The sequence below is a fragment of the Carassius auratus genome, chromosome 22, assembly GCF_003368295.1.
Source record: "Carassius auratus strain Wakin chromosome 22, ASM336829v1, whole genome shotgun sequence".
NCBI lineage: Eukaryota > Metazoa > Chordata > Actinopteri > Cypriniformes > Cyprinidae > Carassius > Carassius auratus.
This window is the reverse complement of record NC_039264.1, coordinates 19,479,817-19,505,872: the sequence shown is the minus strand read 5'-3', so window position 1 is coordinate 19,505,872 and position 26,056 is coordinate 19,479,817. Positions and strand designations below refer to the sequence as shown.

Below are 26,056 nucleotides of genomic sequence, written 5' to 3'. Positions count from 1 at the left end.
TTATTTTTTATCTTTTAGCACCGCTAAGCAGACATTTAGGACAATTAAACTAAAAACAGAAAAGTTTCTGAAAGATTTTTTGTACGGACAAAAACTTTGGCAAAGTGTTAACAAAATGGTTTAAAATGCTGTATTATCTTTACAAGGACTTGCACATATTATGCGCACACATCATAAAGATGATGATATATCATTTTCTAAAAATCTGTAATTTGAAACCCGTTTTCAAAGTTTGAGTCTTCAGGCCCCCAAAACACGTTTGTGTGTGTAATTGAACAGCCAAAATACATAAAATGTTTTCCATTTTTAGTAGTAAACGGTGTAAAAGCATCCTTAATCTCCAAACTGCTACACTGTGTATATTGTTTATTTGACTGACCCTGATTATTTTGACTCTTGACACAGGACTCCGATATTTCAGATATTTCAGATATTTCAGAATGTTGCTCTGCTAACATTTTTACCGGCCTCACCCTAATGAATGATCAATTTACATTTACTTGCAATCTATTTTTAAACTTGCGTGAAAATAAATAAAACACGTATAATTATTTTATATTGAACAATATTCGAGATATATACAGAAGTCAACATCTGAACACTGCTTTTTTCTTAAGAGAAGAAAATAAAAATTAAAAAAACGGACGCAAAACATGACTGAATGGTCTGTCGTGCTTAGAGCTTCCAAGACTATAATTTTTGCAAATCTGAGAAAATCTCTGTTTTTGTGTTAGGTAGCTGTTTACATCATGTGGCACCCATCTGCTTGTCAGAGAGTGTTTGTCATTGGCATACCGACCGTGACAGTAACGACACTGCACGCCCCCCCCCCTCCCCCGAGCATGTCTTAACCTGCGTTATATTGCTCTTGACTAGCGCCCATAAAAGAGGGTTTATTTTGTGGGTGGCCATTTTGTAGCTAAATTGAACCTCATATAAAGAAGCCAAGAGGCCTGGAGCAGCTACGATAGAGATGGAAAGTGTTGCGGTTGCAGGAACAAGTAAACTTGTGCCTAAAAACCACGGCATTCCCTGGCATGTGTGCATGAGAATATCCCGGACGTGCCTCAGCAGCGCACCTTATTCCAGGAGGTTAAAGGTCAGATGTGGGCAGCGAAGGCGGGGGTATACGCCCTGAGGCAGTAATGTGTGTTACAGAGTCTTTGTCCATCCTGGTCAGGGAGAAATGAAGGTGTGCGCAGTGGTGTGTATATTAATAAATATCATTTATAATGAATATCACTGCACCACAAAATAGGATTTACTTACTCAGTATTTTGTCTTGTTTTCCAGTACAAATATCTGAACATTCTTCAATCAAGGTACATTTACTTGATAAGTAAAGTTTTGAAAGATTTTAAAGGTAATTTTCACCCAAAAATGAATGATTTTCTTTCCCGTAAGTTGGTTCAAACCGATTATCAATTATATCGATTATAATTATCAAACTATATACTACATAGCCACTGACTTACATAGTATGGAAGAAAGTACTATGGAAGTCAATGGCTACCATCAAGTGGCTGCCAACATTATTCCAAATATTTGTGCTCAGCAGAAGAAAGACACTCATACAGGTTTGGAACAACATTTGGGGTGAGTAATAAGAGATTTGTAATTTTTAGGTGAAACATACTTTGAACCATACCAATTCTTGTTTTCTAAAACATATATCATAATTAAGTAAGTTTGTGCTTAAAACAAGCAATATATTTGTAAGTGGGTTGGAAGAAAAAAAACTTGTTTTCTTTATAAATGTAGTTTTTAGTATTTTCCTTTAGCTGACTGACAGATTTCTTGTTTTAAGCACAAAGTCATTTAATTTTGATACATATTTACATTTTAGAAAACAAGACTAAAGATCTAAAGTCATTTTTCTTCTCAATATAACTTAATTTAATAATGTGTAGATATTTGTACTGTAAAAATAAATAAATAAATAAATATATATATATATATATATATATATATATATATATATATATATATATATATATATATATATTTGTTTTTTTATTCCTATTAAAATATCTTCTTGAGGAATGCTACATTTAAAAGTATTGCATTACATTATTGTGTTACTCCATGGAAAAAAAGTAATTTATTGTGTCAGTTGCTTTTTATGGAAAGTAATGCATTAGGTTACTTTTGCATACTTTTTACAACCTGAACTGGGCTAGGTTATTTGTATTTAATAACAAAAATCCCAAAAGTTGTAGTTTTGCCAACTGTAAAGACCATTCACACCAAAAGTGAAATGAATAAGCCTCAACCTGAAAGAAGGGCCTCTCCCAATTTCTCTCAATATGGAGGCAGAAGAGCTATCAGTGGATAAATGCGTAACATGTTACTTATTTGAAAAAGTAACTCAATTTAAATAGTAAGGAGTTACTTTACTAGTTACTGATTACGTACTGTACTGTATATTGCGTTTCCCCCAACACTGGGTATGCATATATAGTTTTTATTATATATTATTAATTTGATACATACATAGCTTGTTCCTAATTAGTTTTGCATTTTGGATTTTGCAATTTAAAAACATGCGGATGGTTATTCTGAGCACAACAAATATCAGAGTCGTACTGTTTTTATCCACTTTTAACTTTAATATTTGTTGTGCACCTTTTGCAGCAATTACAGAACTTCAATGCTAATGTATCCCATGCCATCCCATATTCAGAAATTTACTTTAAAGTTTGTTCAAATGTTTTTTCGTTTTCATTTATTTTTGTTGGGCTTTTAGTTGTTTTGCAAACTCTTATTATTATTCTTATTTTTTGCACTGTGTAGTTCTGTCTTTACTGTAAGCATCTTTGTGTGTTGCAATCTTGGCCTGTTCAGAGCTGTCATCAGTTATAGGAGTGCTGCTGGACTAAGCACTCTTAGCCTTTCTTATCTTAATACATTATCATAACAGATGTACATAGCCCTGCTAGTTAAAACAGTTCATCTTCATCTACCTTTAGAGGTTTGACTGCTTTTTTAGGTGGAGGAATCAAACCCCTGGGTGGAGTTCTCAGGGGTCATTTCCATGTAAACTTTATCATACATATTGGTAAGCAATTCCTTGAAAACTGACCATTACTTGACCATCTCTACCATAACAACTGTTCCCAACCAACCCAAGCTCATTGTAAAAAAAAAAAAAAAAAAAAGCATGCCTGCGGCGTCATTTCTGCTAAACGTCTGACCCACAAAAACAACACGGAGGAAATATATTTATAGAATCACTTTCAGAACAAATTTCCCTGCTGATGAATGCTAAAATTATATTGAAAAAAAAAAATAATAATAATCAGAAAGATCTTGAAGATCTTAAAGATCTTGACCATTTAAAGTGGCAGACAAAATTTCAGCATACACTTATAATAAACAGGATAATAAACAAAGTTAACATGCATTGGTGTGGACACTAATAAAGTTATCAGAATAGTTATTATTCTTGGTGTATTCAGTAATATATATATATATATATATATATATATATATATATATATATATCTTTCAGTTTATGGTTTTAGTTAACAATAATAACCCTGATTCATGAGCGCATTTTACTAAAAATCACACTATTCACAGAAATGTCCGATTTAGTGTTATGGGATGGATATTTATTACACATTTATTAAGATTGGACAGTGTAGGTGAGAAATGAAACACCAGGGAGAAGAAATTTGAAAATGACAGGCAAAGGACCTAAAATTGGGACTCAAACTCAGGTCATCTGAAGCTCACAGGAATATTGCTCCGTCCGTCTTTAGCTCCATCAAGCTTTGCTAAAGCTGTTTTTCATATACTGTTGTTGTGTCTTTGATAGTCACCGGCAATTTAGCATTTAAGTCAATTTTATCTTATCTGTCTTTACAGTTAATGGTCCACGCAGCCTGATTCATTCAACGTTTTCATCTTCCTCGCTCTCTTTCCCCCTCCAACCTCAGATTGACTCTGAGAAGTGAAGAGTTTGATGCTGTATATCTGCCAGCGCTGACCTGTATATGAGTGCAGGAGGGGGCCGCTGAACGAGGGGCCCGTTTCAGCCATTATCAGACCCAGCCATCAGTCTCAACTCAAATTTCATCCATCCCCCAGCTCCCCATACCTCTTTACACTCCACGCACCTCCTCTTTTCTACCTTCCTCCACATCGTGACCCCCTGCAACCCTGACCCTGAATTATCAGTGCCAGCTTTTTCAAATAAATAAAATTCCTCCATCTTTTCCCGTTTCCCCAACTGAGCGCTGTATAATGGGAACCACATTATACGCGCTGCTGCGTTTAGTTTTTTTAAGTGATTTAAGGCTCACGTTGAATAGCGTCCGTTGGGACAGTTTCGCAGTGTGCTGTGACATCCATCCACACAAGTGTCTACGAATGAACCGCATGTTCTGCTCCAGAAACATTATTGTCTTTGTCTTTATTTCATCTCAGACTCTTGGTCTTGGATTCAGCTTCTTCTCTGATGTTTAAACTCTTGCTAAAATCTTATTGAAACATTGTAATTCTGCCATAACACACAATACACTGCGTTTCTGGAAGGAGCATTTCAATGCCTGCTTGTTTAATTACTTCATTCCTTCATTTTTAGGCATGAGCAAAACGACATGGAGCCCATTAGCTGTGTTTTTCCTCTTGTTGCTTTTTTTTTGCTGGTCATTATGACAAAACAAACCCTGACAGGGTGATTAGGACCTCAATGTAAAGGAGTGTAGTGAAGCGAAGAGGGGAAGTTTTTTTTTTTGCCATTTAAACCCTCTTGGTTGTATATAATCACACTTTTTACATCCATTTACCAAATAAACAAAAAGAAAATAAAAGTGCTGTCAAACGATTAATCGCAATTAATCACATGCAATATATATATATATATATATATATATATTTTGTTTACATAATGTGTTTGTGTATTGTGTTTATTTATTATTTATATAAAAATGCGCACACATACTTTACATATTTTGAAAATATTAGGAAAATTCTTTTTTATTTTGAATGCAATTAATCGCGATTAATCGTTTGACAGCACTAGAAAAGACATTAAAAATCATGTTGAGCTGAAATTTGTTTGCTATGAAGTTCAATTTATTAAGATTAGTTAACAAATCTATCATGAACTAATTAAACCTCACATTTTTACAGTATTTGTAAATATTATGTTTATTTTTAAATATTTTAATTGTATTAAATTCAATTAATTAATTATATTGTTGATGATTAATTAATATGAATATATTGATTGCTATTTGTGTTTGTTTGATTGTTGATATTTGTAATATTTGTAAATGTAGACTCAAAATAATTTATTCTAAAGTGCCATTTAATGAAGAAACATACAACACTATATTAGAAAATATTGAATGTTGAAGATGAATTACGCAAAAAAATATTTAGATAAATCCTGAAAGGAACTTAAATTGTTGGTGCTGATTTAAACTAAAGTCCCAAAATATAGGATTAAACCTCAAAATCCAGAACAGATCATAAAAATTTGATTAAATTCAATCTCTGTGGACATGCTGTTTTAATTACAGAGTACAAGCATAACATTTTGGTAGGGAATAACAGTCACAGAAGAGTGGTTTTCCATTTTATTTTCTCAACAGATGTCACATTTTTCTTCCAAAGACTACACATTTTACATCCAAAAAAAGAGAAAAGGAGACTTGGCTATGTGCACAACAAAAGAGAGAAACAACAAGCATCCCAAAGCAAGCATGGGACTTGAAAGCGGTTTTGAAAATGTTTCAAATATTTAAAAGCCCCTCATGCTGTGTAAAGCAGTTGCTCTTTCCAGTTCAAACGTTTCGATGTGCTAGACGCTGACATCTTCAACGCACATACTGTATACGGTCAAAAATATGTGGTGCAGGGCTAAAAAAGGGGCTGCTGAGAGTAGGGAGAATTTGACAGTTGACCTTTCCTCACTTTGGATTAGATTACTGGCTCCATTTCTCTTAACACAACTTTACTGCACTGATAATGCTCATAAACTTGCAATTCCACATTGACACTTTTGGCTTAAACACATTCGCACTTTCACAGAGAAAAACTATCAGTCTCATTGGGTCTTGTTATATTCTTTTCTGAAGTAAACACGTTTTTTGGCATAGTATTTTTAAATCATTCAGTACTCTGGTATATATGAAAGTACCATGGTATTAGCACCTGATACCATCACTGTACCATAGTATGCTTTTGTTAATTTTCATAGTCTGGTTGAAACAAATGAGCAAAGCCATCTGCATTCAGCTTGGCAACGAATTAAAAAAAACCTGGCTTTTAAGACTTTCCCTAGTTTGTGTTTGGGGCCTGTGAAGCATGAGTACAGGACATTTTTAGAAAGCGGGTACGAAAAAAAAAAAAAAAAAAAACAGCTTTGTTAAAAGTATTTGTTATCCATATCCTTATATAGTACTAGTGTGTTTGTTAATGAGTGGAATCTGTTTGAGGTCAAAAATGACTCCGGGTGTTTATAGTCTTGCAAAGTGTGTCTTTGTCAGATGCAGGATGAAGACTTCGCTCGTGTAAAGTGAGTTCGTTTTCATTTAGAAGTAAAGGCATTTTAACTTGTTGCACTCAAGTGAGAGAAGAAAGAATGTTTGCTACAATCTCATGTTTACAAGTCAAAACAAACACAACAACTAAACACAAGAATGGACACAGAAATGGCACTTAAAGAAAAAGTTCACCCAAAAATTAAATTTTTGGTTTCTTTTACCCTCATAAACTCAATCCAAACTCATGTGTTTTTCTTTCTACCACATTTAGTTGTTTTTTTAATCCATGAAAGACAATCATTTAGTTTTGGAAAGACATGATGGTGTCAATACCAGAATTTATTTTTGGTGAACTGTTCCTTTAAAAATACAAAAAACATAATGACATAGATTTAACATAACGGCGTAAACTAGACAGCTTAAGAAAAGTCTCTTCATGTTTTTTGTTTGTTTTTTCTTAATCTCACAGCAAATAATCTCCTGTGCAGGATAGATGGGGTAGAGGAACAGAGGGATGTTTAAAACCTGTTTGAAGCATCTTTTAAGAGGCTGATCACTTTCAGCTTCTCTAGGCACCTCTTAGGCACAGTCCCAATGTCTCTGATCAGTGCAATTTGTTTCTGGACAAAAAAAAAGTCCAGGCGTCCAGTCTCCGTTTGACTCCTGTCTACCACTTCCAGATCCAGCTACACAATTAATGAGCTACCTTTAAAGAAACCTGTTTTCCAGCCTATCAACACGGTGTTCATTAATGTCTGACCACTTCTCAGAGAGAAATTCTTGATAAGAGTCTGATACTTATGGTTATAAAAAGCACTTTAAGGCATCTGTGAAAAATGTTGATGGCAAATGCACCTGGTTTAAATACTGGCAGTCAAAGTGTTTGGCTAGGATGCGTTAAAATTTTCACCAACCCACCAGAGTTTATCTAGTGTCTGCATCGCACCCGCCTGCAGGAGTCATGGAGCACATTGCCCTCTGTGGGCTGGAGGTATGAATAGCGCAATATGGTTTTTACACATACAAAGGTTTTGTACAAGCTACATTATTGTTAGCTGGACACTTTCCTTGTATTAAAGGTGTCTCGTATTCCAAGGTATTTTGCACTAAAGATGGGCAAGGGGTAATGTCGTTTGGTTTCGGATGTGTCAGACCATTCTCTGGACTGGTTTTTACTCCCTCTAGCTCCAGAGGAGATGTCTCATGTAAGTCCGTATCTACTGGAGCCTTCAATCTCCTTCTGCGCCGGATAACCACCACAGTAGCTACGATGGCCACTACCATCACCACTGCCACAGCTGCCACGATGGGTGTGAGAGAGGAAGACTGTTCAGTCCTGTTAAAACTTGGCACGGGGGAGGAGTGTGGAATTCCTGTTGTGCGAGCCTCCATGCAGGCACTAACCGAGACATGGACAGGCTCTCCCAGAGGACTAGCACATACAGAATAGGTGCTATTTGGCTGTAGCCCTCTAAGTGTGTATTCAGGGTAAGTTGGTGGTACATTCAGCTGTAGTGGCCGTCGGTCGGGGCCTGACAAGTTTCGGTATGTCAGACGGATTCCTCGGATGTGTGGTCGTGTGTGGATGTAACGGTGAAGGTCTAATGAAATGGAAGTGCTGGTTATATGAAGGGAGCTGATTGTGCTGGGCTGGACTGTAGCAATGGTCTCGATAGAAACTCTAGGTGAAGGTGGAGGGAAGAAGCTTGGATTTTGAATCTCACAGTAGGGTCCTGACATTGGAGGTGGACACAGGCAAACAACCACCCCATTTGAGTCAAATATACACGTTCCCCCATTTAGACAAATATTGGAGGGGCATATAATGTCCTCTTCTTCAGAACCTTCTATGATTTCTCTGGAGAAGGCAGTGGTCTGGGAAAGAGGGAAGCTGTCTGTGTCTGCCGAGGGCATCTCACTTGGTGGCGCCGGGGGAATGACGTGCGTGGTGCCTGATGGTGTGGTGGAGTTTGTGGGCTTGCTTGTAGTACTGCTTGTCCCTGCACTTGTCAACTCAATGGTCGTAGTGGGACAGCCAAAATCTTTATGCTCCAACCTTGCCAAAAACTTTCCTGAGTTTATTGGTGGAAAGTGGCAACGAGTCTCCTCCATTCTCAGCAGTTCTATTTGAGCATCCTTTACCCATGCTGGAAACCAGGCCAGGGGGCAGAGGCAGTTAAATGGGTTTTCTGCTGCAGTGAGCTTCTCAAGTTTGGGGAAAAGGTTGAAGAAGCCCTCGGGGAAGCCTTGCAAATTAAGGTTGCTCAAGTCAAGCTCTAGCAAATTAACCAAATTTTGGAAGTCTTCTGGTTTTATTGATCTCAAGGGATTCCCAGTTAAATTGAGGGTTCGTAGGCCCCCCATTGCCTTCAGTGTAGGTTGAATCTCTACAAGCAGGTTCTGGGAAACATCCAGAACATGTAGGTTCATCAGGCTGCTTAGCAGCTCCTCATTCAGACTGGTCAGACGCAGTCCAGCTATTTTAAGAGACTCAAGATGTGGTGTCTGTAAATCTTTAGGTCCAATAGGTGGGATACTATTATAACTAAGGTCCAAGTGGAGCAGCTTGGGCAGTTGCAAAGCTGGCAATACACTAATCTGATTCCCCTGTAGCTTCAGTTCCAGTAGGTTCTCTAGTCCCTCAAATGCAGCTGGGTGAATGCTCTGAATGTGGTTACTGTAGAGATAGAGCCTTTCCAGGTTGACCAGTCCAGCAAAGCTGTCTTTGGAAATGTGGGTGATTTGGTTTGAAGAGAGATCCAGGTTGTGTAGAGAGGAGAGTGGACTGAACACAGCATCAGGGATTTCACTGAGGGCATTCTGACTCAAGTCAAGCATTCTAAGCTCGCCAAGCTCTGTAAAGTCCTGCTGCTGCAAAGTATTGATGTTGTTCTGAAAGATGTAGAGGTTCTTTGTGGACGAGGGCAGGCCACGAGGCATGTTGCTCAAGTTCCGCTGGACACAGAAGTTGAAACCATTGGAGTTGCACATGCACTCTTGAGGACATCTGCTGCTCAGAGATCCACACAGTAAGTGAAACAAAATGAGATGAGACAGTGGAGATAATGGCCGCATGGTTGATCACTGCCTAGCCTTTGTGACTTAATCCTGCAACAGAGAAAAAAAAAACAGATGCCCAATGTTAAAACTTTATAGATTGTCTTGTATTGTATATATGATTTTGCACATTATTAGGCCTTTGACATGTTTGTCCAGTCCTACTCCTGGAAGACTACTGTCCTGTCCAGTCCTGCAGAGTTTAACTTCAGCCCTAATTAAACACACATGAAATAGCAAATCAAGGTTTTGCTTTCAGGGCATCTACTATAAGCTTTCAGTAATGGAGCAGATTGAGGCCCTCCAGGAGCAAGGCTGCAAACCCCTGTCCTATGCAGATCATGGTAATATTAATAATAAACATTTCAGTGTTTGATATTAAGATGGTTCTCCTTGCTAAACCATTTTGGTATTGTTTTTGAACCATGCAAAATGTAAAATCTGGGTCCTGAACCAAAACCATTTTTGAACAATTCCTTACAAACAGAAAATGGCACACATGAAGCTTTTGTCGAGGCTTTGAAACTTCATCCTTACACAGAGAAAACAAAAACCATCCTATCTTGAAGGGCAGTCCTCCATTTGTGATGGCCAGCATTTTTATGCCAAATGTAACATATTTATACTGTGGCAGAAAGTTTGTAAGTGTTTTTAGAGTCTTTGATATTTTACTGATCCCTCCTTAGTTAAGATGAAAAAATGAATCTCTGCACTATAATTGAAGGTTGTTTCACTGTGTGGCTAAAAAACTTTTTGTCATTATTTTCCTTCACCATTTTCTAAGACCATCCAACAATGTATGTGGTCCGTGGCTCAGCAGACCGAATTTCTGTTGACCTGCCTTGCACTCAGTTTCACTCTTTCCACTGTTTGCTTAATGAGTTCATCTCAGAGAGTTTAGACCTCATCCCAAAATATGTCCTTAGTGCAGCCCACCCAGCGTTTCAAAGCCCAGCACACACAAACCTGGAGATACTTCAATGACTAAACTTACATTGTCTAAACATAAGTAGCTTTCTAAACGTGCAAAAAATAAATAATTGCTAGCTTAAGTGGTGCCCCTTCATTTTCAATGAAAGTCCTTGTGTTATTTTGTGTGTGTTCCTTTATGGTTTTTGTTCAACAGTCTCTTTGATTTTCTAGTGAACAAAGGCCTAGGCCAAGCCTTTGCTATCTTCTGCACCGCTGATATAACAATGTGTATGTTTGTGAGTACAAAGAATAATTTAGTGTTCCAACAAGAGTCCTGGCTGCTAAAAGGCCAGTCTATTGAGGGAGATGAACAACCATTCGTTTGGCAGGTACACTCAATCTTTCATCCTTGTTTTCTGTCCGAGTTTTCTTTTGTGAACCTCTTTTTCTCACATCAACCATTTATCTTTTTTCTCTGCCCCTTCGTTACCTCCTCCTGTTGAAGGACAATGGCTCGGTTATTAGGAAAACATGTGATTATAGTTTCTAACTCGGTTTTATTTTTAATCTGATCTGATAGGAAAAGCCTGTTTGACTGTGTTATGTTCCTTTGTTTTGGAATATATCTACTTATTAGCTGGTCCAAGCTAGACATTGGCTGGTCGACCAGGCATCACTTTCCAAAAATCAGCTTGACCAGCTAGTTTAGTTCTACCAGCTAATTGCCAGCTGGTACCATGTTCCAAATGTAAACATGTTAAGCTCGACTTTCCTGCAGGGATGGTAAGGAGAATGAATGTGTGAGTTTGCCATTTGTTTAGATGAACTGACATTCAGTTTGGTCCAATTATTGAAACTGTAATTATTCTACTGTTTCATCTTAGTCATGTAATTCATCATTTGGTTTCCCTCTCCAGCTTATTTGATATATATTTTGTCTTTGATACTTTAGGCACTGTACTTTCAGCTGCAGTTTTAAACGTCTTTTGTATGTTTTGGCTTTCCATTCCATCTTCCTTCTTGCTATATAATGTGTTTGGAATCTCTGCAGGTTGCTTGACTTTTGAACAGAATCTGGAGCTTTCATAAAAGGGAGTCGCTACCTCCCAATCTTTTCTCTCCTGTCTTCTCTCGCCCTCCTTCCATTCTCCCTTTCTTCTCCGGCATATGCACAATCCCACCGGCACGGCAGGAATTTTGCAATAACCCTAAAAATCCATCTTCATCACAGGAAGGCATGGGGCCTCCTAAGGGTTTGACATCTCTCTCTCTCACTCATTCTTTATTTGTTTCAGGGTTCATGTACTGGTTTGGCAATCTTCTGTCAGAACTGATTGCATGAAAACAGGTTTGACGGGATGGCATGAGGTGAAGAAGGAGGTCACAGGTGAAGGAGAGCTGAATGTCATCAAGACTTCTGTTTTCTTTGTAGGTCACATCAGAGTGATCTTAATCTTAGTCACTGATTTAATAAAAAATGCAGAATGCTACAGAATGCTGTTTCTAAAGGAATTGTTGGAGACAGTTCACCCCCAAAAATGAAAATGTAATTTGCTACTAGAATGTAGAATGCTACTATTATAGTCACAAAAGAAAGTATATATATATTTTAAATCTTAATATTCTTCTTAAAAAAAAAACACACACTTTTTTATGCACTTATATTTGACTTCAAAATCTTAAACCCCATTCACTGCCATTATATAATGCTTGGAAGAGCCAGGGCATTTTTTTAATATGACTCCAATTGTATTCGTCTGAAAAAAAAAAAGTCATATACACCAAGGATGGCTTAAGGGTGAGTAAATTAGGGGTTAATTTGAATTATTGCACGAACTATCCTTTTAAGTAAGTCTGATGATTTACGGCACCCTTTTAGCCTCTCGTCAAACATTTGAACACCAGCATGCTTACACACACCCAAAAATCACCACACAGGTATCACTCCTACACACAGACACACACACACTCCCTCTGGGTTTGGCTCAGCATTGTTTTATTTATAAGCCATGAATGATGAATGAATGCCTAGCTGAATGAGAAATAATAATAATAATAATAATAAAACATCTGTTTGTATACTTATTCTTATTAGACTTCTCATTACTTCTGACAAGAATGTTTTTTAATTAGTGAGTGATGAAAGAGAGGACAGGGAAAGGGGATAAAACATGATTTAGCAACTGGAAAGACAAAATGAGTTACCTCGAATGACCCTGTTTACAGAGTATTTGTGCGGGTTTTGTTTTTCACTCTTTCCTTTTCATCCTTTATCCTTCCTTTTAAAAACTGATTTTAAATGGCGGAGTTCTAAATAAATATAGCCGAAACCGAAAGCTTAACCTAAATCCTGCAAAGAGGCTAAGAAAGTATTTGTGTATTTTGTGAATTTGATCATCCTGAAGAGTCCACAAACAGCAGAACAGTTTTTGGGGGATTGAACTAAACTAAAAATGACTAACTTAACATTATATAATAAGTTAAGTTGTTTACTTTTTCAAACAAAAGATATGGACTTACTTCAACACTGGTAACTGATTCATTTTAATGAAATATATTAAATTTATAATTGTCTGATTCAGTTTAAACTTTGTCCAGGTGGCCCTGTTCAGCTTTTTATCTAAATTAAGTATCAAGTTAAATACTGCTGTTAATGAATATTTTTAACCAAAATCATAGGGGTAGTTAGTTGTTAGTTAGCCTAGTCCAGTTATAGTTAAATACTCTATGTATATCTGTATATGATATAACCTGTTATTTGATTTCAGAGATATTGAATAAAATATCCCCTTTAGTAGTTAGCTTAATGCAGTTAGCTACTTAATGCTGGTAGATTGCGATATAGCTAAGTATTTATGATTGCTAGACATCTATATCACAACAAATTAACACAAATATTTTGCAATTAGCTTGTTGTAGCCTTTAGCTAAACAGTAGCTTGTAGTTTAGCTAACTGCTAGTTAGCAGCTTGCAGTGTTGCTTACTATATTTAGTTACAAATTTATTAGTAGCTTGTAGTATAGCTAAATATTTTTGATAGTAGTGTAGCTAACTGCATAATGTTACAACTTATTTTTAGTAATCCAAGTAGTAGAGTAATTATTTTTTTTCTAAATAGCAGCTTGGCAATTGACCTGTTGTTAAAATGTGGGACACACACACACAAAAGTTTCACTCACTCGTGTACTAGTGGATAGAGGTGTGAATTTGTATTTCTATAAATAACATACTTGTAATGCTACTTTCCTGAGATTAGTCAGCCACACACACACACATATTGCCGCACAGATAAATATACATTTCCGTCAGCAGCTCCTTAGCACAGCTGCATTGTGTTACCCAGAATGCATTGGGACAGTCTCTCCGGGTGACAGCGCACTCCCATTAAGTAACTGTTTTGTGATTAGGGTAGGGGGAGGATTTAAGGGAGGGAAGCCAAAGGAGAAACAGACTTGTGCAGTTAAATGTTGATTCTGTGTGAGTGTGCGCATGCTTGTAAGCAGCTGTTTGTGTTTACGCATGCTTGAATCAAGCTCAAGAACATGTGGCTGATTTAAAATATAAAACAGATTCATCAGGGCAACTGTGATTTTCCTCATGCTTCACTTCAACCACAACAGAAGCTTCTAAAGCGGAGCCAGAGCCAAGTCTTTGCTGTCCTCGACTAGCACTAAAATCACAAATAAGATTGTTTTAGTATCTTAACTCTTTCTCCCGTAGACATCAATGAGACTAAATGCAAAGCAAACAGAGACTACAAATCCGAAACCAAATAATCTGAGCTCTGCTATCTACATTAATGTTATAGCGCTAGCTTACTGTATGTCAACATTTTTTATGCATTTACAACCCATCTTTTTTTGATGGATTTAAACCATTGGGAATTGATTGGATCATGAAAAGTGGCAATATATAGTAGTACCATAAGCATTTTGGCTCTTTTATATTACCGCATAACATGCACGGCCTTGATGACCTCAGCAAAGCAGGAAAGTCGTTTAAGATGTGGAGTCATAGTAATATGACTATTGTAATATTTACTTTATTTTATATTACAAATATATAATTAATAAAAAATCAATACAATATATATATAAGACACTATTATAAAATCTTTTTCACCTTTAATAGACAGGACAGCAGGAAGAAAGACAGGAAACAGTGGGAGAGGTGAGAAGAGATCAGAGGTAGGAAAGTACCTTTAGCTGGGACTCAATCTCATGCTGTCTGTGCAAGTGCAGTTGTGCCTTCATGTTTGATCTGCTGCCTACAAGCCTATGGTTCTGACAAAGCTTACTTTATGCTCAGGACACTTAAATGCTGCTCGTCGTCCTTTCCTGATCCTGTGCCCCCTCTCTCTGTCTCACTAATAATCACCTAATAATATGGCAAAAAATAGTAATCAATATGCCAAAAAACATGTTTACTACACATTTACTACAGTATTGAGCCCAGTGCATTATGAGTGTTTACATTTTCCTACCTTTTTTCCCCTCTATTTGCGTAGCATCAATTTAAAGGTGCAAATGTAATTTATTAATGTTACAATGTCAAGACCTCAAATTTTAGTTTCCGATTTCTTCGAATCTTATGAAACAACCATAATTAGTTCCACTTAACAAGTAGTTTCACCCAAAACATTAACACACACACACACACTCCAAGCCCTCCAGACAAACACTCTCTCAAATACACACAAAAGACGCTAAAAAGGCGGAGAGTTGCTTAAACCAGACTAAATGCAATAAAGGTAGACCGTCCTCCCCCAACTTTGCCCAGGGCCTGTAGGCAGTTCAAGTTACAATCTACTCCATGTGCATGTGCACACCTGCTAGCCATGCACATCGGCGGAGACACCGCATTTCTGTGAGAAACGTGAGAAACTTAACAAGACAAAAGACCAAAGAAGACCAACTTACACATGCCGCTGACACACGCCAGCCTGTCATATACTGTTACAAAGGCACTGGTAGATCTATCTATCTATCTATCTATCTATCTATCTATCTATCTATCTATCTATAGTATCGATATCCACCTACCTACCTACTGTGGTAAAAACTGTGCTTGGAAACTGTAGCATGTCTGGCACGCGAAGCATTTTCAGATGGGTGTGTTTATGAAAGATGTCATTTGGTGTTCTAAGCATCCTTTTGTGTTGCACATTTCTTTCTGAAGGGCTGCATTCGAAAGGTCAGCGCGTTAGCTACTTGGTTGCCTGTAATATGTCGCTGCTATGACTAGCATGCTGTTAGGTGGCATAATCTGACGCTTGGCATTGTGTGTGCATGATTCAGATTTGCTGTGTGCCTCTCTCTTTATGAATACGCACTACAAAAATGAACAGGTTGTTTTCATACTCAACCCTAAAAACAAGGTCAATGTAGGTCAGAAACACATTTGCGTACAGATGTTAATACTTGTTAAGAGTTTATTTCTATACTCCATTGGGCAAAGAAGTAGTTTGCTATGGAGTAGTTAAATTATGTTTTTTTTTATTTTATTAATAGAACAAAGCACCTTTTTATGATGCTATATATCTCTTTTAAAGCTTGAAAGCCTATTTATTATAACTACATGCAAAATAGCATGGAAAATAGGCTTCAAATATTAAAGGGGGGGTTAAATGCTCATTTTCACTCAATATCCTGTTAATCTTGAGTACCTATAGAGTAGTACTGCATCCTTCAAAACTCCAAAAAGTCTTTAGTTTTATTATATTTATAAGAGAAAAATAGTCTGTGCCGATTTTTTTCGGAAAAACACGAGCAGCTGGAGGCGTGACGTGTGGGCGGAGCTAAAGAATCACGAGCGCGAGTAGGCTTTTGCATTGAGAGCGTTTGGAAACTGTGACATTACCCTGAGGAAAAAAAAAAACATCATCCAAAACAAACCATGGCTAACAGTCAGATTCAGCTGTATATTTATGATCCAGAATCAGATCCAGATTCTGAAACTGAACGAGAGCAGCAGCAGCAACGACTACAACAGCGTCTGATGCTCCTCGCACTCGCTCCGAGCGGGGCTTGAACCCGGGTCTCCTCTAACAAGGAGGCTAAATGGCTACAACCACTAGCGTCTGTTGCTAGTGCGTCTCTTGAGATCGGGGAGGTTTACCTGCACAGCACTACTCGCTGGCCTCTCATACACTTAGCGGTTTTGGAAAATGACTAAGTTCCACTTTATGTCATCTTTTTTTTTCTTTAAAGGTGTACAAGAGGTTTACTTGATGTGCTTACGCGCCGATAGCTAAGTTAACAACACAGAGATATTTGAAGCAGTTTTACTCACCGCCTGCGGTTCCAACACACGATCGTGACCCTTTTTCGTTGTGACAAACCGGACAAAGTTCAAAAATTAAGTTGTACGTTTGAAGGAGTATTTTTGTTCCAAAAATACTCCTTCAAACGTACAACTTAATTTTTGAAACTTTGTCCATGTTTAGCATGGGAATCCAACTCTTTAACAGTGTAAAAAACTCAGTGTGCATGAAATAGCATTTCACCCCCCCTTTAAACACTCTTCCTAATACGCATTCAAATTCTTCATTAACATAATAATTTTTTTTTCATCAAAATTATGTATATATATATATATATATAAAACTGTACCAATAAAATGTGCAATCAATCATTGATTTGTTTACAAAGGGCAAACTGCACTTGAATTGTGTTGTGACAAATGAAGAGTGAGCGAGAGCTGTTTGTACTTGTCTATACATGTCTCTTTCTCTCTTGCTCTCTTTCTGTGTGTGTGTGTGTGGGGGGGGGGGGTTCAGGACAGGTTCTGTGTAGTTTTTAAGCTGTTCTTCTGGCTTACTGTCAGACTAAATCTATGTGTAATAGAATTAAACATAACAGCTTCACCTCGACGTCTCTCAAAACAAACACACACCATACAAGAATATTTATTTGACTGAGGTGACACTTGTACACCTGCTAAACACATTCAGCAGCAAGTTATTCAAGTTAACACATCCTTTATTGTTATTCCGTGTACTACGTACATAACACATAATAGGTGTCAAAACACTGCTGGCATGACGCCATAGATCTTAATGCCATGACTCATATGCAAGTGCACAGATTTCAGGCGCTAGTGTCAGTCACCAGTCAAAGCCTTTAGAGTTAAATTATGTTTAAAATTGATCTGCAGTCCAAGAGTCCAGCAGATGTTTACTCGTACTGCACAGGTGTGGAAAGCATCCATGCCAGAGAAAGAAACTATAAACTAAACCAAAAGCAAACCAACTATTCCATGGAAAGGATCTGTTTTTAGGCTATACCAAATAAGTTTAAATTTGAAGATGAATTGAATGTGAACCTAAAGTTGAACATTAATTGAACTGAGCTAGATAACGAGAAAAACAATGAAATCAGAGTTAACCATAAAAATGATTGCATGGAAAACATTCATTTGAATTTGAATGCGAAACTGATGAATGTGAACGAGAAGTGAATTAGCCCGAATTAACTGAAAAAATATTGTAAAAAAGGAAATTAAATATTTTCCTTGAACAAAAGCATATCTCATATATATATATATATATATTGCATGGAATGTCAAGCTAGTTATGTACAAGGAATTAATTTGAATATGAGTTAAATGTGAACCTGAAGCTGGGATCCAAGGCATTGAATAGGTGCCGTCAGAATGGGAGTCCAAACAGCTGATAAAAACAGCACAATAATCCACAAGTAATCCATAAATTAATATCTTTTTGAGCATAAAAAGCTCCATGTTTGTAAAAAAATTAATTCATCATTAAGATGTTTTTAACTTTAAACTGTTGCTCCCAGCAAAAACACAGTCCTCTATCCATAACATTGATGTACAGTATCTACTGAAACCATCAGTCTGTCTGAATCAGGAGAGAAGTAAGCACAGATCAAGCACTGTTTACAAAGAAATCAGTTGATGCATTTTAATATGAGAGGACAATAGGGGTTCATTACAAGTAATGTAATACTAAATTTCTCCACAACCGTTCTAATGAAGAAACAAACTCTTCTTCATCTTGGATACATTTTCAGCATTTTTTAGGTGAGCTGTAATCTATAATGTGAATTTGAATATGAATTTAGTGTGCCTGTAGTTGAAAGAAATTTAATTGAACAGAGTTCAAAAGGGAAAGAACTCACGGCTGGGACGTGCTGGAACAAATCGCCCCACCGCCCCCTTCTCGCTCCACAGGGGGTGTCCTGTCTTCTGACCAGCTGTGTCAGCTTGAGCGTTTTCTGTGTCAGGGGCTCTAAATACTCTAAAGACAGATCTCAAATCTGATATGTAATCAAATAATCGCATTTGTGATACTGTGCATATGATCTCCTTTGTTGAAAGGGTCAGATGTTCTCGCTTGCCCTGAATTAATTAAAAAGATGCTCTTTACACAGAACTCAAATGCCTTTAAAACAAAGCGGCAAACCAAACCAAATACCGAAATACTACAAAGTCAACACAGAGGCACTGTTTAGAGCTCAACACCTCAGTGCTGAATTACATAGCAGATCTATTTACACCCGACAGCCCATTAAAACAAATAAACGAATGTGATACCAGACTCAGTTCAACTCCAGTGATGATGAGGTATGTTGGAACAAGACCAAATCAATTTCTCTGCCTGTCTCGACCTGTTTGTACCATGCATGGTGACATTGGGGCTCCCTGGGAGAACATTTACCTCCTCTGAATGATGTAGCTGTTGCTTGTGATGTGTAGACATGGAGTAAGTGTGGCTAAAGTAACTTAATACTACAGGGAAGTTCTTCGTCACTCTCCAGCACACTGATCTGTTTGTATGCTGTTGCAGCTCACTGAAAAGCAATGAAAGACAGTCCAATACAATGTGTGTGTGTGTGTGTTTGAAGACTTATCTGATCCTGTCCTGGCAGTCTGCTGATGAATTAGTTTTGAGACCATTCAGTTGTGGCACTGATCGATTAAAGTGTACAAGTGACCTCAGTGTGACTCCATCAGTATTCTCAAGTTAGTTTTGTGACTTTGTCGTTTGAACATGCTGAGGGATTAGCCGTTCATAATAGATGTCGCTTACATCTCAAAAGGATAATTCTGTCATCATGTACTCGTAATGTCACTGTCTTTCTTCTGTGAAACACGAAATGAGCTTTTTCATTCATACAATGAAAGTCGGTGTGGTCCAATGTTGTTTGGTCAACATTGGACACAAAAGAAGATTTAAAGATCTTATTTTGTGATAGAATTGACATTGAATTATCCAAGAAAGTTATTGAGGTTATACGGTTTTTGGAAAAGTCTGTTATGCTGCATTTATTTGAGTCATATTGTGAAAAATATATTTACAATTAAAAATGACTCTTTTCTATTTTAATCTATATTTAACATGCAATTTATTCCCGTGATCCAAAGCTAAATTTCCTGCACCCATTACTTTAGAATTCATCGTCACTGTGATACATTTATTCGGGAATCTTTGATAAGTAGAAAAAGAGAAAAGCATTTATTTGAAGTAGAAATGTTTTAAAAACATTTAGTTAGTCACCTTTGATCAATTTAACGCAAGAAAAGCAGTACATATTTTTTAGCATCTTTTTTTATACCAGTCATGTGCATGTTTATTATGTTTTTAATATAATACACTGTTGCATCGTTACTATAAATCATGCAGCAGCCAAAGTAATCACAGAAGCAGATCCCTTTGATCAAACAGCATTTCTCCTGAGTAACTGCGTTTGAAGGACGGCAGACGGATGTTTGCTGTTCTTAACTTGTGAAAACCTGAACACCGCCCAACAGACGCAGCCAAAGGCCATAACTCTGTCCTCGAGCGAATAACAAGATGTTACAGTTCACATTCAGAAAGAGAAAAAAAGATTTTAAAAAGAGTGGAAGATGTTCTCAGTGCACCTGGGAGATGTTTTGCTTGCAGAGTATCCTTAAAGGTAAATTGCGTAATTTCCTCCTCAGAAAAAACGGCAAAACAATGATTGTTTTCAAACAGGTTTCTGCTTTTCTCTTCTATTGGTTGAATAAACAGATAGCTCCGCCCCAAACTCACACTATTGGTTGAGCTAGTGTTGCTATGTTCTGTGGCTCAGGACTTCTCAGGGGATTCAATCTACATATGGCTTTTGTAAATCTGTCTTTGCAAATTAAGAAAGTATTTTAGCATAGCATTCAGTCTTGTCCATGCTAATTTCTAACATTGTTCTGACCTCTGTTATGCTGTATGTGTGTGTTTATTTTTCTTTGTTTCTCTTGGCATCGGCTCTTGCCTTCACTCTGCTCATGATCACACACACAGCAGGGCTACAATCGAAAGTCTGTTTTTACAAGTGGACACCATGGCAGAACATACATAAAATAAATCCTAAAAGCCACATCATGAGATAATAAAGTACTTGGGCTTTTCTTCACCACTCTTTGCTTATCTCTTGTCAGCAGTGGTGGGGAAGCTTACGTTTAAGATGGATTTATATTAAACTCAACTACATTTTCTTACATTTAAGATCTATATTAGATACTAGGGGTGTAACGGTTCACAAAATTCACGGTTCGGTTCGATACGATACACTGATGTCACGGTTCGGTTCGGTTCGGTTCGATACGTTTTAGATACAGCAAAATGTAAAAACATCTCAACTTTTCAGAATGCCGCAAGCGCAAGCGCACCGCGGGTCATGTGACAAGAACCAACCAATCAGCTTCATCCTTTCCCGTAACAACGTTGAGAGCTCAGCCAAGATGAAGGATCAGCTGATCATAGTTGTATATGGATTGCAATTTTGAAATAAATTTAGTAGCAGAGCTACTGCAAGCGATTTTTAGAGCTGCAAATCCATTTATCCTTCGCTGAAATTTCCGCGTCTCATGGAGAGAGCACGTCATTGTTGCTTAGCAAAGACAGACGCCTCATGAGCGCTTCTGCCCGAGCGCTTTGGAAAGGAGGAGAAAGACGCGCTTAGCGTTTTCCATGCGTTTTTAGGCACGATATGTGAACGGCCCCTAAGGCGCTCGCTCACTCAGCACGCGCTGAAGGCTCGTTGCAAAATGTCGAATGCATTTAACAGACCAGAAATATAAGTGTACCCTGTCATGTTGCAGATGCGACATACCGTTGTTTTTTTATCCACCACTCTCTTGCCATCACCATTATAGCTTAAAGGGAATCCAAAGTGCACCCAAACACCAGACCTGTTGGTTATTGGAGGATCTTCTCATTTCTAGTCTGTTAAACGCATTGGCTATTTTGCAACGAGCTCAGCGCGTACTGAGTGAGCGAGCGCCTGCTGAGTAGCCTAACATAAACATATAAGATGGTGTTTTTTTCTTCTTCGGGAGTGTCAGGGGCGTTGCCTGTTACGTTGTTTGGGTTATTGGGCTACCTTGTTGAACGCATATCATTATATTTCTCTCTCTCTCTCTTTTTTTTTTTTCAAATATAATTAAATACTCCAACGAACCGTTCGGTATACATAATGCGTACCGCGTACCGAACCGAAAGCGTCGTACCGAACGGTTCAATACGAATACGCGTATCGTTACACCCCTATTAGATACGATTAAAAAAACACTAAAACATTGTAATGATCAGCCTGTGAAGATCCTGAAAATTTAGTACAATCACTACACTTAGTTTCTCCTTTTAGTTAGTTATTTCCAACACTCCTGGTCCAAACGTTATTACAGAAACTAAGTTAAGACCAAGTTTAGTTACTGAAGAAAGCTTCAAACTCATCGAGGACATGGATATTCACTCCAGTATGGACAATCTTGACCTGAATGTTTATTTTATATTCATTATATATTATTTTTGATGCTTAGTTTGTGTTTTGAACTTTTTAAGCTGATTTTTGCGCTACAATTTGAAGTAAAATGTGTTAAACGGTAACTAAATGTATAATGAAAGAACTAATAATAATGAAAAAGAACATCCAAGGGCTCTCTGACACAATTAAGGTTGAATGTTGTCCCATTGTTTCGTGCTTAATGCTCCTGTATTGCAACTCTTTGTTTACCCGACACTTCAAGGAGGAAGAAACCAAAGGAAAATCAAATCCCAGTCTTAGTAGGAGGGCTCGTGCTTTGGCAGTCTCTACTGCAACAGATTTTTGTGATTTTGAGTGATCAGTATAATCCAAACAAGAAGCGGCGTGTCTCTAGAGTTTCCATCTGACCTTTAACAACAGACAGAGTCGCACTCAAGGCCCAATTTTTACAATCAAAGTGTTTCTAGCTAATTAACCTTCAGATGTCAGACACTTGATTCTACCGTGGACTAATTAAGGCCTTTCTTAACTTAGCATCTGCACACACTTATTCCTGCTCACTGTGTCTTAACATCCATCATGCAGTTATTAACTATGACTGGGAAGCTCCTTTTGAGATACTCCCCTATTTAGTTGTCATGGTGGCATGACCCAAGCACTTATTAGCTGACCCTTGGGATTAGTCCAAGCCTGGCCAGGGGGGGTTAAGCCTTCACCTCCAAATGCCCACTATAACATCCCACTAGTCCCTTTAATTAAATTGCTGAGACACCGCGTCAGGAATGTTTGCCTGTGCTTTTTGCTTGCTCTCCTTCTATATATCTGTCTTTGCTTTTCTCATACGCTCATCCCTCCTTCGTAGCCTAAGTGCCCCCTTCGTGTTTGCCTCTCCCAAACGATGACTGGCAGCCTGCCAGCTGATCTCGAAGTCTGACCAAACAAAAATGAGAAGAACGTGTGAACATGCTTACTACAGTCATTATCGCACATTACATGAGGAATGCAGCCCAGATTACTAATGAGGGATCAGATTTAACTCGCAGCTGGGTTCCTGGTCTGTTTTGACGTCATTCATAAACAATATCTCACTAAACAAGCAAATAATATCTCGGATTTTCTGCTCAAAGAGTCAGTAGAGTGCAGTATAAATGTGTGCTTATGCAATCTGCATGCAGCCAAAAATTAAAGGTTCTTAAAAGTGTTCTTAACTCTTCCAGAAGAGTATATTAAGTTTTTGATATGCTTATGTGGTTCTGATGGTTGATGACTAAAATAGTTTGTTACATTATATGAGATCTTTAGACCAGCCTATTGGTTTCTGAGTTCCTGGCAGCAAAATATGGTTTTTTAAGGGACATGCTAAAGATTAAAAAGCTAAAGTCCTCTTTATAGAGCGTGCACACTCAAAAAAACTGTTTTTTTATTGGCATTGATGAAGAATCTTTACTAACTATGGGATCTCTCCACTGCACAAAAGATCTTCTTCATGCTAAGAAAAGTGGTTCTTTTAAGAACTGTTCACTGGGAGTTTCTTTGGGAAAAAAAAATTCTTCATGTGTTGTGATGATCTACTGGGTATTTAAAGGTTATGACCATTTGAGCATCTCCTTCAGACTTCTAACCAACCACAGAGCAATGAAAAGTGGCATACAGCTGAGGAGGATTACCAGAACTATTCAGAATCACTAAAATGAATGGCCAAAATCTCAGCATGTCACTCAACCCTTGCTGTAAAGTACTTCTTAATAGAGTCCTCCACAAAACTTTTCTTCTCAACTGTTGGGGTGTCTTTGAAGCGACACAGATAATGGGTTTAAAAGCCAGAATGACTGAGCATAATCTACTTTACACCCCATGCACTGTTTAACCCTTTTACATAACTGAAATTAATAACAAACAAAAAAAGATGTTACGATACTTTGCTATGATGCTGCTGATGGTCTTGCGCAATGCTGTCTTATGGCGTCCCAACACGGTTTATGTGTATAGTCTATTTGTGCTGTCTAAAAGTGATGTAGATCCAAAGCACTTTGTTTCGTAGATGTACCGACCGATAATGAACAGAACTGTTGTGGTTATCTCCTCAGGAGAACGCGACTAACGTCTAATCTAACTTTGTGGTTAAAAGCACAAAGTGGTGTTTTTGCAATCTGTTCACACATGCACATAGGTAAAACCAGCAAACCATAATAGGGATGTCAGCCCCAAAACACACCACCATATTTGCACGTATAACATAATGTAATCAATATGTAATGTAGTGTATGTAATATAATATAACCTAACATAAACGTGTTGTTGTAGCTTCTTTATTCACATTCTTATAACTTCCTGGCTCACTATTATGATTTGTCGCTTCTAACTAGCATGCATTTGTTATGTTTAATTGTGCTTGTTTTTATAATGAGGGATAATGAGATAGAGGAACGTACTTTAATTCTCAACCATGATTTATTACCGACCAAGAAGTTCTTGCACAACATGATATATTGACTTGGGTTACCTGGTACGAAGCGCATAATTTTAAAACTGACGTGCTTTAGTGAAGCCACTCTAAAAGCTCACGAGACCAGGTAGAAACTTTTAACACAGCCATTCATTGTCAACATTTGTTTTCCTAAACAAAAGTTTCAAAATTAAAAATTAATTCCATATTATTAATATGGATATGTAACACACTGAAATGTTTTGTGCAACCCATATAGATCTATTAAAGAACCCATGAAGATATGGGTTTATTAGATGTAATATTTTCTTATGTTTACATTCTGTCATACTCGGCGAGCATCTATAAATAATTCGTTGCAGTGCTTACCTCTAAATTGCGAAAGGGGAAGCAAGCGTGCGTTGTTTTATCCACAAGAGACCACGTAGCGTAATAAAACAAATGACTCTGAAGACTCTTGCACGGTCATTCATTAGGCAGGAATCATTTCTCCTGAAGGGAAGCTCTGACACACATCACCATACAGCGCACAAACGGAGCCTCCCCGTTCCGTACAGGTTGCGTCCAACCAGACGTCTGAACTTTATGAACACAGTGGTGTTTTTACTGAGAACGGAGCGCAACACCTCCAGAGTTTCAGGAAGGAGGAGCAACACTCTTCAGGCTTGACACAACTCTCCGTCGCCGGGCTGTGGTGACAAGGGGTATGTGCCCAAAAATAAAATGTTAGAAATATGTAGTGTAGCCTGCATATGTGCTTAAGCAGTAGGTTACGTAGGGAGTTTGTTTAAGGTGCTGTTACATTATTTCGCGGGCACAACTTGTCATTGTTTACTTTCAGTAAGTAGCCTAAACGTATGAAGCACAGCTCACACAATAGCCTATCTCACAAAACACATATGAATGTGGCATATCAATTGGGCTATCTACCGTTTTTTTTCTGGAAGGAGCAGCTTCTGTTGAACGCGGCAAAATCTGTGAGGAAATCTTTCGCCCTCGCGCAGAATTCACGTTGAAATTTCACCCGCGAAATTAACCGAACAACGATTAAATTAACAGATCCTTTAGTGCAGATTTTTTTTACAGTAAACATTTGGTAATTTGCGCTTTAGTGTTTTTACAACAGTTACAATAATAGCAGTATCATAGGAAATTGTTTAGACTTCATGGAACTTTTGCTGGTTCGTTTTTTTAATTTAATTTTTTATTATTTTTGAGTAGCATTTTGTTTACTTGGAGGTTTACTTGTCGTGTTAAGCTGGAGGATCTGTCACTTAGTTGTATTAGTGTGAACGTTATTTATAGCTTGATTCTTGGGAAATCATCAATGGTGTCACCACTTCCGATATGCACCCGCACTGAGACACCAGTGCCAAACCAGGACTCGAACTTGTCAT

The 26,056-nt window shown here is 37.7% G+C and overlaps 1 protein-coding gene across 1 annotated transcript; it reads right to left on the bottom strand.

The window, feature by feature from the left end:
* Positions 1-5,565: 5,565 nt before the first annotated feature.
* On the bottom strand, positions 5,566-25,326 carry LOC113039940 (vasorin-like). The gene is made up of 2 exons (XM_026198114.1): positions 25,029-25,326; positions 5,566-9,605 (listed from the first exon to the last, which is right to left on the bottom strand). Exon 2 carries the CDS (start codon positions 9,570-9,572, stop codon positions 7,512-7,514), a length of 2,061 nt encoding a protein of 686 aa, XP_026053899.1. The 5' UTR covers positions 9,573-9,605; positions 25,029-25,326; the 3' UTR covers positions 5,566-7,511.
* Positions 25,327-26,056: the final 730 nt, after the last annotated feature.